Raw genomic sequence first — 14944 nt, 5'->3', positions numbered from 1 at the left:
AGAGAATCATCAATCGGCTGCCTCCTGCATGCGCTCACTTGGGATCAAGCCCGAAACCCGGGTATATCCCCTGACTGGGAACTCAACCAGCGACCTCTTGGTTCCTAGGCTGACGCTCAACCACTGAGCCACACCCGGCTGGGCCAGAATATTCTGATGACGACTCATGACTGGCAAAATATTCAATGTCAAAGTAAAAGTAATTTTACAAAATTATTAATAAAAGAGCCCCTTACTTTAACTATTCAGGCCTTGGTTTTTCATGACATCTTTGGGGTTGGGAACAGGAAAATAAAATGCAAATTAAGTCATTTAAATACCAGGCTTTGTATGTACTCCATTATAAAATAAGTTACTACTAAAACTTATTTGCCGAGCACACTGCACCAGGCATACTTCATGTGCTTATATGTATTAACTCACCTAATTCTAATTATCGCTGAGGAAGGTTTCATGATTAACTCAACAGATGTTTAGAGACCCCTTACAATGGTTTGGGTACCATTCTAGGTGCTTAGGGGCCCTTCGGTGAAAAAAAGAGCCCCAGCTGGTTTGGCTCAGTGGATAGAGCGTCAGCCTGTGGACCAAAGGGTCCCAGGTTCGATTCTGGTCAAGGGCATGAACCTCGGTTGCAGGCTCTTCCCAGCTCAGGCCCTGGTCGGTGCACATGCAGGAGCAAACAATCACTGTGTTTCTCTCCCATTCATGTGTCTCTGTTCTCCAAAACCATGGGTGGGATCTCAGAGCCCCAGCCTTCTTCCCCTCTGAGCCTGGGGCTACCCTCCAATCCTTCCCAACCCAGCACTCCAGGGCTGGAAACCCAGACCATGTCCTCATCCCCTAATAATCACCAGTTCGCGCCACTGCCCACGCCTCACTCATGCCCTCCGCCTTATGCGGGTTTGCCCCCGGGGTGTAGAGTACACAGTGGTCCCCCTGATCCGAAGTCTGCTTTCCATGGCTTCTGTCAACCACAGTCTGAAAATACTAAATGGAAAATTCCAGAAATCAACAATTCATAAGTTATCAATGCACCCTGTTCTGGGTAGCGTGATGAAATCTCACGCTGTCCCGTTCTGTCCCCCAAGATGTAAATCGTGTCTTTGTCCGGCATCTGCACGTGATGCATATACAGCACAGCTCTGAGGGGCCAGTCACATACCTTCCATCACGGCGGATGGTTATAACCGGGCTATTTCATTACTAGGCATTGTTGTTCGTGTCTTACTGCCCTGAATTTATAACTTAAACTTTATCATAGGTATGTAAGTGGAGGGAAAAAAAGTAGCATACAAAGGGTTTGGTATTATCTGTGGTTTCAGGCATCCACTGGGGGTCTTGGAATGTACCTCCCTTGGATAAGGGGGGGACTACTATAGATGTCCAGGGATCCACAAACAGGATCATACATATTCCATGTGTGGGAAGAGCAATTTAAAAAACAAAGCAGTTTTGACAGTTTCCCACCTCTAGTTCATCAGCATAAGTTATCCTGTGTCACAGATTCTCACTCAAGTTTCAAAAAAAGGTAACCAAACAGGCCTTTAGGCTATGGAATTGCTAATGTATTATCTAACACACAGGGATATATACATCTATTTTTATTCTATTTATTTATTTTAAATCTCCAGTCTGGGAAGTTTAAAACACCCATCCACCCCACCATCTCCCATCCCCCATCCCTCCATACACATTTTCTATGTGTAGGACTTTTTAAGGATAGTTTCACCGAAGAAAAAGGGAAAAAAGGGGGGCAGGTCCCGGGAACTCATAAACCGCAGGTGTGAACGGCTGTACAACACAGGGGGTGGGGGCCGGGGATGAGTTCCAGGAACAGTCAAAACAAGCAGACTTCACACGCAGAGGCGGCCCAATGAGAGTGACAGGCTGAGTTTGGAGCCCAAGGACCCCAGCGAGTACAGAGCGGAGGGCTCGGTGGCTGAACGCGGACTGCCAGGCTCAAAGGCACTAGCTCCCTGCATGAGGCGCTGACGTGCGGACAGATGGCTGTGGCCTGAGGAAGCCCCATGGGAGCGACCACGCACCCTGTTTATCACTAAGGGATTCAGCAGCACCTGGGACAGTGCGCTGATCTGAGTCAGCGTCGTCCCATCCAGTGAAGCCTCTTTATGCAAATAAACCACCTAGCCCGGCTGGTGTGGTTCAGTGGTTGAGCGTCGACCTATGAACCAGGAGGCCATGGTACGATTCCCGGTCAGGGCACAGGCCCGGGTTGCGGGCTCAATCCCCGGGGTGGGGCGTGCAGGAGGCAGCCGATCCATGATCCTCTCTCATCACTGATGATTCTTTCTCTCTCTCCCCCTCTCCCTTCCTCTCTGAAATCAACAAAAATATATTAAAAACAAACAAAACATGTGCGATAATAATCCCTTTAAAGCCCAAATGATTCGAGAGTCAACAATTCTGAATGCCTTTCAAGAAAAACCTAATAATTCTCTACAGATTCCACGGCGTGAAATCTGGGCTGGGAGGGCTGGGCTGGCGGTGTGGGCGGTGATGGGGCACGTACCTGCTGTCTGTTCTTGGGCATGTGCGGCAGCATGGTGGACACGTGGAACATGAGCTCGTAGTCTTTGTACGTGGTGTAGAGGGAGTGCGTCCCCGTAGAGTCGGCTAGAGACAGACAATTACAAAACAAGTCAGGCAACTGGACAGTGAGCGCTCGGACACCGAGAACGTCATCCTGACAGAAGGCGGTTCCACTGGAGAAACAAACCACTCAACTACACACAACGGCGTCTTGATGGTCCCCTGCGCTCTCTCATCCCCTGTGTCTGCTGATCTCCCACCAGGTCTGCAGCCCTCCCTGCTCTCACCACGTGCCTGAGCCCTCGGCTCCCCGTTCTGCACTCTCGCCACCTGACTCAGGAGACCCCCTGCAGGGGTGAGGAGCTTCCGCCCCGAGGAGCAGTCATTCTTGCCCATCCTGTGAGCGTGTGCGTGTTTCCAGCCAATTCTTAGCTAGACCCCGGGAAAACCAAGGCCATCTCAAGGCAGCAGGCCAGTGCCTCAGGCGTGGGTGGTGGTTTGTGGGTAAGAGGAGTTTGCCAAGAAAGAAAGAAAGAAAATCAGAAAAGGCCTCACTGAACTTCAATAAAACATGTGGATACGCAGTGGGGGTCTAAATGATTTCCTTATCTTCATGTATCTGAGGCGAGAGCAACACGCATTCAACGTCACAGCCCAACCCCAACTCCGGTGAGTGTGGAGGCCACACAGGGGCCCACACGTGAGCTAACACGTCTCCAGGACATGTGATCTGTCCTCTCCGTGACCTTCAAACCCAGACCTGGTGACGGGTACGAAGACCTGGCACCACCCTGAGGTAGGCGAGTCCCAGTGACAGCCCCATGAGTGGACGCCAGGGGCGGGGAGCTAGAGGCCCCAGGCCATCTGAGTCCCAGAGCCAGCTTGCTGCCGCCCCCACTCATCCCTAGGGGGCGGGCTGGCCGCTTTCCCAGACCCTGCCCTTCAGACTCTACTTGCTCCTCTCTCATGAAAAGGACAAGCAATCCACTGCTTGGTAAAAAGCAGAATTTTCCCGAATACATCCAATTCCCCTGCCTGCTATCGTAGCTGCAGAACAACTCAACAGCAGCACAAGCATGCGGCCGGAATATTTAGAATATTCTACATTGGAGGACCTAACTCAGTGGTTCTCAACCTTCCTGATGCCACGGCCCTTTAATACAGTTCCTCATGTGGTGACCCCAACCATAAAATTATTTTCGTTGCTACTTCATCACTGTCATGAATCGTCATGTAAATATCTGATATGCAGGATGTATTTTCATTGTGACAAATTGAACATAATTAAAGCATCGTGTTTAATCACAAAAACAGTAATTATAGATGTGTTTTCCGATGGTCTTAGGCGACCCCTGTGAAAGGGTCGTTCGACTCCCGGAGGGGTCACGACCCACAGGTTGAGAACCGCTGATCTAACTGAGGCTTTGAGAAAAATCGCACATTAGTGGCCAGAAACCCGAGCTTTCAATCGGCCCGTCCACCTTCACAACCCACAGGTTGAGAACCGCTGCTCTAACTGAGGATCCGAGACAAATCACACATTAGTGGCCAGAAACCCGAGTTTTCAATCGGCCCGTCCACCGGGCACCCGAGGCGCCTGATGAAGGTCCCTGAACTGGATCATTGGCTTTTCCACGGCAGCTCTGACTCCCGAGTTAAAATCGTGAAGCCAGAACGGGACCGTGTTCACATTCTGACTGTCAGGAACGAGTGGAGCGCTCGTCCTTGGTGAGCCTGAGCAGGGAGTCGGTTAAAAGGAAGAAGAAAACAGTAAAAGGTTCTCCCTGCTGGCGTGACAGGGGAAGAGCTGGTCCCCGAGCGCGTGAGAAACATACACCTGGAGGAAGGTGCGTCCCACGCACGTCGGAGGAAATCTACATTGACCCCAAACCAGCTGGCCCGGCAGCTCCTGGGGTGCAGGCCGGGGGGCACGTGACCGCTGGCATAGGTGTCCGGGGCGGCCCCCCTGGGAGAATGGGACGCCTGCCGACACGAAGCTTACTTTTATTGTCCAGTTGAGCCCGGTACTTGCTGAACCCTTTGAGCCGCACGCGCTGGCCCAGCAGGTCGAGGAACTCCTCAAAGGCCGGGCCGGCCGTCTCGTTGTTGTACATCTCCTCCTCCGTGCCCTGGCCGGCCCGGCAGTACAGGATCCCGATCTTGTGCTGGAAGCTCAGCTGAAAGGGGAAGCAGTGCGGTTACTCATCACGGAGCTCAGACATGCTGACTCCCAGGAAGACGAAAACGGTAGAAGCTGAGCGTTCAGCCCTCAGGAAGCCTGCGGGACGGGGCCCTTGAGCAAATGAGCAAAAGAAGAAGTAACTGTGCGACCCCGGCCTGTGTGGCTCAGTGGTTGAGAGTCGACCTATGGATCAGGAGGTCACGGTTCCATTCCCGGTCAGGGCACATGCCCGGGTTGCAGGCCCGATCCCCAGTGTAGGGTGTGCAGGAGGCAGCTGATCCATGATTCTCTCTCATCCCTGACGTTTCTCTTTCTCTCTCTCTCTCTCTCTCTCTCTCCTTCCTCTCTGAAATCAATAAAAGTATATTAAAAAAAAAAAAGCAGCAGCAGTAAATGTGGTTGTACAAACGGCCCCAAACCCAGGAACCCCGAAATACCATGGAAGAAAAGGCAGCAACCCTGAGAAATTATGTCAGGCATGGCCGCGTGGGGTCCGCCAAGTTTCCAAAATGAACGGAATGAACTACTCAAGCATCCACTCCAAACTGTAACTGGGAATCTTTCATCCTGCACCCGCCACAGATTAACGAGCGTTATCTTCCCAGTCGGGAGGAAAAAAGGCCACAGACTTTTAAAAGCTTTCCGTCGCTGGCTCCTAACATTCCCTTTTTGTTGTGATTTGAGCCATCATAAAAATATGAAATATGAAAGGCTGCAGTAAGAAAACAAATCAAACGAAGGCCGGGGAAGGCCAGCGTCCCAGTGGGCACTGTGATATATGCATAGAAACAGAAAACTGTTTGGTTTCCATGAAAGTGACTCTGCCCGCGCAATTAAAGTCATTTCTACATTTCGACTATCTTGCAAAGAAAACATCTGTTACGTATACAAAGGCCGCGAGGAATGTTAATAGCGATTGAAGAGTTCCGGCTGTAACCCTATCCCGGGCGCTCCCGCGGGTGGGAGCACAGGGCGGCTTTCTCCCAGGCTGGGGGGGCGGAAATGAGAGGGACCCCTTCTCCCTGGCGGTATCAGAGCACTCAATCTCCCTCGCAGCAACCTGAGCCTCAGGAACTGACAGATCCGCAGACGCGGCGATTCTCTCCAGCCGTCAACCCGTAACGCACTCGCTTTTATTCCCTCGCTGGACAAGAGAGCGGCGGATCGGAATTCATAGCTGACTCGATCAGTGAAACGAGGCAAAATGAGACTCGACTCCGTTACCTAACGACGACAGACACACCGGGAGAGTGGGGGGGACACTCCGGGGTGGTGAAGGCCGGGAGGAGGGGGGGCGATGCGGACTGGAGGGGGCCGATGGGGGAAAAAAGGGGACATCTGTAATACTTTCAATAATAATATTAAAGAAATAGAAGGCAGCATGTGCTGGACCCAGAGAGAGGCATTCTGGGAAAAAGCAGCGAGAAAAGGAGTCCAGGTGCCAGGAAGAAACGATCCGAAAGGAAAGGTGGATGGGAAACGGCAAAGCATTGAGAGACAGACACCCCCGCTCAGCCTCACAGGACACGCACCCCCCCCGGCCTCACAGGACACGCACCCCTTGCTCGTCGAGCTTGAGCAGCTGCTCGGGGACCCTGGGGGAGCTGGCGGCCTGCCGCAGGCACTGGATGTTCAGCTCGGGGATGACGTACTCCAGCACCTCCTTGAGGGGCAGGCCCCGCGCGGTGCCGTGCCGGGCCGTGGAGGGGACCGCGTCTTCCAAAATCGCTCCTCTCAGCGTTGTGAGCTGCAGGGGCGACACACGAGACCTCAGTTAATCTCTTTGTTAAAATATATTTTTACTGATTTCAGAGAGGAAGGGAGAGGGAGAGAGAGAGAGAGAAACATCAATGATGAGAGGAAATCATGGATCGGCTGCCTCCTGCACGTCCCACACTGGGGATGGAGCCCACAACCCGGGCATGTGCCCCGACTGGGAATCGAACCATGATCTGGTGCATGGGTCGGTGCTCAACTACTGAGCCACGCCGGCCAGGCCATCCATGGCAGGTTTTCAATTTTATTTTTTTAAATAAAAAGGTGTGGACACTCCGTTTCAATGATCTGAAGTGTTGTAACAGTTCTCATTAAGAAACCAAGGCGGTACTTTTCTGAAACAACCGAACGTGTGGCATCCCAGGCTCGGCCCAGGACTGTGGCCACAGGGCACCGTTACCTCGCTCGTCCTGAACGCCACCCGGTAGTTGAACTGCGACGCCTCCTTCTCCTTGGCGTCCTCCACCTTCTCCCTCCGGATGCTGACGGCCACGGGGCCCAGGTGCTCGTCGATCCCGAAGTAGTTCTGGTGCTCTGCGAGGGAACAGCGCGTGGTCAGAGGACGGGCAGGGCGCCTCGTGGCTGGAGCACCCACTCTGAGAAACCACAGGCTTCGGGGACACCGCTCCCCACATGAGTGATCATACCTGGTTTCCAAACCCAATGTGCTTCACATGTCACTTTCTTTCCTTCTTTTTTTATTTTTTTAATATATTTTGATTGATTTCAGAGAGGAATGGAGAGGGAGAAACATCAATGAGAGAGAATCATGGGATCGGCTGCCTCCTGCACACCCCACACTGGAGATTGAACCCACAACCCAGGCATGTGCTCTGACCAGGAATCGAACTGTGACCTCCCAGTTCATAGGTCGATGCTCAACCACTGAGCTATGCTGGCCGGGCTCATTCTGTTTCTTTACTGGGACAAACAGTGAAATCAGGGTGGGGTCTCACAAGGGAGGCAGGTTCTGAAAAGCTGCTGGGCGCCCTGCAAGACCAGCAGCAAAACACAGGACGTTTCTCAGTGAACGGCCACGTCAAGCATGAATTCCTCTTCCCAGGGAAGCCCAGCGCTCAGGATCCTAGAGGGTACAGTCCTGGGCACGTTCCTAGAAGGCTGTGGGATGGGAACCGTGGCCTCCCCATCACAGGAGAGTGGGAGGGGGCTGGGGGCCAGCCCGTCAGCCCGAGCGTTTCCCAGGGCGGTCACAGGGATCGGACAATAAGCCACCAGGCTGCCGGTTGCGTGTGGCTGGGCAGGGCCTCCCCGCTAAGGGCCCTGGACATCAATGGGGCTCTGCTTACGGAGGCGAGATGGCCGGGCGGAGGGGTAGGCCTGAGTCGATGTGTCCGCTGGGGGAGGAACTTGCATCTTAGGACAGTCCTTCCGTTAGGAATAGTTCCCCCCATTGAATGTAATAGGGTCCAACGCCCCCCACTGAATGTAATAGGGTCCAACGCCCTATTACTGTTCTTCAGTGACGGTATGAAACCAGGAGGAGGAAAAAGAAGCCACCAGGCGTGAAATCGAAAGCAAGGCGGCCTGCACCTGCAGCAGGGGGGTCCCTGGGTCTGTGGGGTGCACCCCGCCCCTGGTGGCCTGTTAGCGAGACTTAAGTGAGCGGGAAACCCTTCTCCAGGCTGCTTTCCCCGGGGCCCACCCGCCATATGGTTCACTCAGCTCTGCCTCCTTTTATCTGTTATCCATTAGAATAAAGTAGCGCCTTTCCGATCCTGCACCAGCGGCGTGCGCAATGGTTTCTTGGGAGAGAAGTTTACTTAAGAGCCCCCTGGGCGCCCGGAAGATACGTGCTCAGTGCTGGGCACTCATGGTGCTGGGTCCCCTAGAGGAGGTGTTTTTACTTTGATCCCATTTTACAGGTAATGAACTGAGGCCCAAAGCCAGGACCTGTCCCTGACGGAGCTGGCACGTGAACCCAGGAACCGGACTTTTCCGAACAGCCTGCACATTTCCTCAAGTGAGGCCGCCTTGCCCGCCAGCCACAGGCCCCGACCACCGTGAGGGTGAGGGATGCTCCTGCTGACTGCAGCCAGCAGCGCCCCAGCCACAAGGCAGAGGTGGGTGCCAATAAGGGTGAGAGGAAAGCCCTGCCGGCGTGGCTCAGTGGGTTGAGCTTCGACCTATGAACCAGAAAGTCAGGGCTCCATTCCCGGTCAGGGCACAGGCCCGGGTTGCGGGCTCGATCCCTAGTATGGGGCGTGCAGGAGGCAGCAGATCCATGAGTCTCTCTCATCACGATGTTTCTCTCTCTCTCTCCCTCTCCCTTCCTCTCTGAAATCAATACAAATATATTTAAAAAAACAACAAGAATTTCAACCTGCCTGCATCCCTGAAATCTTGTGGAAAGAGGATGGGACGGAGGAATCAACGTTCTCACGCTGGCATAGCTTTGTAAGAAACAGAGAAGAAAGGAAATTGCAGGAGCAGGAAAGCACCACAACACAGGCCTCTGAAGCAGCGGGCGGCGGGGAGAGAGGTGGCTAAACCACGGCCTCCTCGACACGTGCACACCCCGATCTGCCCTGTGAAACCAATCCGGCTCCCCTACAAAGGATTCTGAAAGATCCGCACTTCTTTTCTCAGGCTCGTTAATAGAAAATCCCAAGAAAGAGATGAGTCAGGCACTGGGCCTTCTGCAGAGCGCACAGGGGACCCAGGGCACCGCGGCGTGTCACAGCCGCTGCAGCTTAGCCAGCAGGTTTCGGGGGAATTCCACGCAATGTCTGTGCATTTCCGGGAGGAGAAGACAGAGAGGAGATTGGAAAGCGTAACAATAACCCCGCCCCGAGGCGCTGAGGGCAACTCTCACGGCGGAGCAGGAGGGAGACGAACAGGACCGTGCAAAATGGACCCTTCTTTGATCCGACTCTATTGAATACACAGGGGAGCCGGCTGCTCACAGGAATTCAGGGACAGTTCGATGAGGTAACAGCACTGGAGCGCTGGCTTTTTAAGAACTGGGTACAACTTCTTTTCTTATTTTAAAGATTCTCATCATAACATGCCTGACTTACATTAAAAAATGTTCACGAGCTGTTTTTAAATGGTTGGTTTACAGAAAAGCTGCAACGGTTGTCAAGGCCTCCTCCCCCCTCCCCCGGTCACCCAGTAGTTAGCACCTCACACCACGCTGGCACTTTGGTTCAGTTCTTGGACCCGCACTGACATGTCACCACGAATGAACTCTGTACTCTACTCGGGGCCCCTAGCTTTTTCCTGAGGTCCTTTTCTCTCCCGGCTACGGGGTGCCCGCTGCTCAGACCTCCCTGGTTCCCGGTGACCTTGGCCGTCCTGAGGGCTGAGCGGGGATCTTGTAGGATGCCCCTCAGCTGGGATTTGCCTAACGTTCTCCCTAATCAGGCTGAGGTTCCCATCGTATCTTACCCTGTGAGCGCACCTACAGGCGTGGAGGGAAACTAACGCTGTCTGTCACGCTGATCATATGTTCTTTCAACAACAATTTAACTCTCCCAATGCATCCCACAGCCCAGGAGGGACTGTGAATGCATACAATAGGAAAGGTGAAGCAGAGGTTCCGGGGAAAAGGACAGGAAAGGCTAGAGGAAAAACCGGACAGCTATCTACTGGAAACAGCGGGAGAGATTGCCCCGAGAAATCGGAGAGGGACAGAGTGAATTGGGGAAGTCGTCTTAAAAAGCGTAAATCTCGCCCGGCCGGTGTGGCTCAGTGGTTGAGCGTCAACCTATGAACCAGGAGGTCATGGTCTGATTCCGGTCAGGGCACATGCCCGGGCTGCGGGCTCGATCCCCAGTGTGGGGCGTGCCGATCAATGATTCCCTCTCGTCACTGATGTTTCTCTCTCTCTCTCCCTCTCCCTTCCTCTCTGAAATCACTGAAAATATATTTACCAAAAGAAAGCGCAAATCTCCATCAAGTCTAACACTGTGATTCTCACAAACTGGCTGAGAAGAAGAAAGAGGCCTTTGCACATGGGGGACCAGAAATCAGCAAAGGCAGGAGATGGGGTGTCTAGAGAGGGGACTGGTCTAGAGCGATGGGAACCAGCCGTGGACAGCGGCCTTGGGGGAAAGAGCTGCGTCCCTTGTCCCTCCCAAGCGGCCCTGAAGGATGCTCGCTGGGACGTCCGTTCGCCCGCACGCCGGGCCCCTCACCTTTCCCGTAGAAGAACTTGCGGTAATAGTAGGCCCCGAGGTCAATGTGCTCGATGATGTAGCGCTTGACCTTCTCCCTGTGAATGGGCTGGTTCTCTCGGGGCACCTCCAGGACCGACACGCCCGCGTTCGTGCAGTGAGAGCTGAGGGAGGACTCGAAGGAGCAGTTCTCCCCGGAGCCGAGCGAGGACGAGCTGGCCCGGGACAGCGCGATCCTCCGGTCCCCCTCCCCGCCCGTCTCATTCCTAAAGTGCGGGCAGCTCAGGACCAGGTCGTTGCTCTTCCCGTCGCCCTCGTCGGCGTCCAGGTTCTCTTTGGAGTTGAGGTCCTCCTTGCTGCCCAGTGGGGATTCGCAGGTGCCCGTCGGGCCCGCGGGCGCCGGCGTCTGGGAGGCCGCGGAGGCCCCGGTGGTCATGTTCTTCCTCTTCCCCACGTTCGCCCGCGTGGCCATGGCTTCGTTGATGTTAAACAAAATGCTCTGGACGTCGTAGTGTGCAAAACAGCGCTGGCAGCTCCAGGGACGGACGCCCCGTTCCGGACGGCTGTCGTCCAGGTCCGACGTGAACTTGAACGTCTCGTGTTCGCTTCTCACCGTGCGCAGCTTGCGGAAGAGGGACGTTTCCACGGACTCTGACTTCAACCTTCGCTTGAAAGGCTTGTCCCGGTCCCTGCCCCTGAGGAAGGCACCGTCCACGTAATCGAATCCTGAGATGCGGACGAACTCTCCGCGGGAGATCTGCGCTGCGGCGTGGAGGCTGGGCGACACGCCCGGGTCGCAGGAGAAGAAACCGGGGAACCCGAAAGGGGCCGCAGCCTTGTGGTCGTAATTCTCTACCCGGTACCCTCGGAGCATCGCGAAGAAGTTCTCCCCGGACAGGCCCTGCCGGTCGATGGAGGAGGTGCTCCCGTACTCCCGGTGCAGCGCCGCGCCCGTGTTGGGGTTCACCGCGTTCTGGTCTAAGACGTCCTCGGTGTCGATGTCGCTGATGGTGACGTCACTGTTGCTCCTCTGTCTTATGGGGTGCAGTCCCCTGTGGGGGGAGTGGACAAAGATGTCCCCAGCGGTGTACTTGGCCTCCGCAAAGTCCAGCTCGAGCTGGTCCTCGGGATGACCGTCGCCCTGGCCGTTCTGCCCATTGTGCACGATGGAGGCGACGCTGTCGTAGCTGCCCTGGGACTGGCCGCCCCACAGCGCCTTGCAGGCCAGCTCCTTGGGGCAGTCCTTCTTCGGAGGCCACTCCGACACCCGGGCCCGCACGCCCATCTTGGGCACCGCGGGGGTGCCGTTGGCCGGGCCACCACTCTCACTGGCACTGGAGACGCCGAAGGGAGCGGCGGGGGCCAGGCTCCCGTTGATGGCTTTGAACTTCCGAGCGAAGTAATCGTCCGACTGCATGGCTCTGGGCGGGTCCTTGAACTTGGAAGGGGCCCTGCCCAGCTTGTGCTTCTCCTCCTGCGGCTGCCGCGGGTCGCTCATGGCGGCGGGCAGAGCGCCGCGTCTCAGCGGGAAGACGGCCGCAGAGCCAGTCACATGACTACTGGGCCTCGGCACGCAACGCAGAGACGAGGCTTCTCCTAGGGCCGCCCTTGCTCTTGCTCCCCAGAAGCACACAGCATCCTCAGATCGCGGTTTCTCCGGCCCCGACGTGCGTCTCAGGGATATTTCCTACGGCTCCGCGCTTTTCAAAAGGATCCCTCAGACATCCGGCCGGGAGTACTTCCTTCGCCTGAATGACAGAACAGGAAACAGCGTTAACGATTACAGCTCAAGCCCAACACGGGCTACATGCGGTTTCTCACCTGTCCTCTCCCCGCCTCCTGCCTACCTCTGATTCCTCCAACGTCATGAAGTTGCGTCTCCCTGCCCTGCTGCCCATCGGCTCCTCCTGCGGGCACGCTGCCCGCACCGCCGACCTGGCTGATGGACGGCACAGCACATAGTCTGCAGGAGCGTCTCAGGGCCTGCCCGGGGCATCTGCAGCCCCAGCCGCCCCGGGGCAGAGCTCGCCCCCTCATCTCACAGCCCCTGTCTGCACCGACCAGCACAGTGTCCTCATCTTCCGAATGTCTAGTTTACCCAGTGGCCTCCTCCATGGCTAATTTCAAGCTCCGCTCCCTGGGAACTATGCCTTGCATCTCTGTGTCATGTTACCAAATGATGTAGCCTGGCTTAATCCGGGTCAGCAAGCAACATTTCAATCAGGTATCTTGAGAGTAAGGCGATGGGCGGGCAACTGCTAGAGTATTACCAGCGAGTCTTTGAGACCAGTGTTATAGTCAGTTATAACTGAGCCGCTGGTCAGGACTGCACCTGCAGCAACTGGACTGGAAAACCACAAAAGGCACCCATTATGAGCCCCATTACAGAAAAAAAAAACGGTTAAAATTACATGGCAGACTTATCATAAAGCATAACTACCGTAAAAATGTTTCTTTTCCATATCACAGCCCATCAGCTCGAATACTAACGTGCACAATTGGGCAGGGAATAAAAAAGAGGAACAAGCCATCCCACAGTCACTGTCTCGGGGCCAGGGAGGTGAGCGAGGAGTGAGGAGTGCTCCCCCGAAGGCCTGCTCACCTGAAATGCACTCCCCATAAAATCCAGGTATATTCTGCCTGGTACTGAGTGAAGCCCTGGCTGTATAGCTATAAAACAATCCATTAACTCCCACTCGCCTCACAGCAGACGACTAACTATGAGACAGTTTGATAAGTGGGCTATTATTAAGTAACAATGGCCATAAATGGATATAGATGTTCAATAATAATCACACTGCTGACTGCTTTTGGCAGATTCGGACATGAAAATCAGTTCTTAGGCATTTATCACGGACTAAACATTGGAGCAGCACCAAAGATAAATATCTGGGGGCGTGAGAATATTAAGAAAGAGCAAAATCCTCCTCCTTGGACTTTTATAACACAGGGGTAACCTATGACGCGTGAAAGAACATAAAGTATTTTCTTGGTGCCCTAGCTGGTTTGGCTCAGTGGCTAGAGCATCTGCCTGCGGACTGAAGGGTCCCAGGTTCTATTCCAGAGAGGAAGGGCGAGGGAGAGAGAGATAGAAACATCGGTGATGAGGGAGAATCATTGGTCGGCTGCCTCCTGCACGCCCCACACTGGGGATCGAGCCTGAAACCCAGGCACGTGCCCTAACTGGGAATGGAACCGTGACCTCCTGGTTCATAGGTCGACTGTCAACTACAGAGCCATGGCGGCTGGGCTAATTGCTCATTTTAAAGTCAATTCATTTATCAGTATTCATTCATATATAAGAAAATGTTATAAAATTCATAAATCCGATTTTTCAGCTAATATTTTTAGAACTTTTGCTACAGAAAACAGGGAGGTAAACACGTTGCATCCAGATCTCATTGGATCTTTACAATGACCTATTGAAGTAGGTATAATGGTTGCCATTTTACAGCTGGGAACTGAGGCCCAGGAGAGAAGTAACTCTGCCACGGTCTCACCCGGCAGGTGGCAGAGCCGGGAACCCTGCCGAGGGCCCAGGTGCAAAGACGCAGCTCTGCCTCCACGGCACTTCGGGCGTGGAGGAAGTTAGTGACCAGCGAACAGGCTGCTGTAGTATATGTATTTCTCCTACAGCAGATGGTCAGAGAAAAGGTGCATATGCCTAGGGGCCTAAATTAAGACACCTCAGGGCCCACGCTAAGGTTTGAGAGGAGCCCAATATATGAGCTGAGATCTGTCTAAAAACTCCGTTATTGCCCGGCCAATGTGGCTCAGTGGTTGAGCATCGACCGCTGAACCAGGAGGTCAGGGTTCCATTCCCGGTCAGGGCACATGCCTGGGTTTTGGGCTTGATCACTAGTAGGGAACGTACAGGAGACAGCCGATCGGTGATTCTCTCTCATCATTGATGTTTCTATCCCTCTCTCCCTCTCCCTTCCTCTCTGAAATCCACAGAAATATCTTTTTAAAAAATGAGCAGTTAAAACGAGTAAGAGACATAACAGCTATCTGCAAGGAGCGCAGTCATGTTTGGAAAATAAACTGTGGTGACGGCTGATGTATGTGAGAAGCAGAATGGCAACACAGAGCAGTAGTAACTGACTCGCAGCAGTTAAGCTGATTCTGCAGGAGGCCCACAGAAGCTTCCAGAAGGTGAAAGAGATGCCCAAAGCAATCACCCGGCCGGCGCTGGTCTCTTCCCAGAGAGGTCTTCTATTTAGATTCTTTTAGGACCGTCACTGTATTATAATGAGATTATCATGGAGCTTATAACTTTCCCGAGTGTCAAAAAACCGGA

General features: G+C 54.0%; 1 protein-coding gene across 1 annotated transcript in view; it reads right to left on the bottom strand.

Moving 5' to 3' along the window:
- The window catches only part of SIPA1L2 (signal-induced proliferation-associated 1 like 2), a 52093-nt gene extending 39698 nt beyond the window's left edge, over positions 1 to 12395 (bottom strand). Inside the window, exons 1-5 of the mRNA XM_006758645.2 lie at positions 10666 to 12395; positions 6909 to 7042; positions 6291 to 6479; positions 4553 to 4727; positions 2531 to 2634 (exon numbers count right to left, since the gene is read on the bottom strand). Coding sequence (XP_006758708.1) covers positions 2531 to 2634; positions 4553 to 4727; positions 6291 to 6479; positions 6909 to 7042; positions 10666 to 12142 — 2079 coding nt within the window. The 5' untranslated portion in view covers positions 12143 to 12395. The remainder of the gene's footprint in view (positions 1 to 2530; positions 2635 to 4552; positions 4728 to 6290; positions 6480 to 6908; positions 7043 to 10665) is intronic.
- Between the last annotated feature and the right edge of the window lie 2549 nt (positions 12396 to 14944).

The sequence above is a fragment of the Myotis davidii genome, unplaced genomic scaffold, assembly GCF_000327345.1.
Source record: "Myotis davidii unplaced genomic scaffold, ASM32734v1 scaffold295, whole genome shotgun sequence".
Classification (NCBI taxonomy): domain Eukaryota; kingdom Metazoa; phylum Chordata; class Mammalia; order Chiroptera; family Vespertilionidae; genus Myotis; species Myotis davidii.
This window is presented reverse-complemented; position numbering and strand designations above follow the sequence as displayed.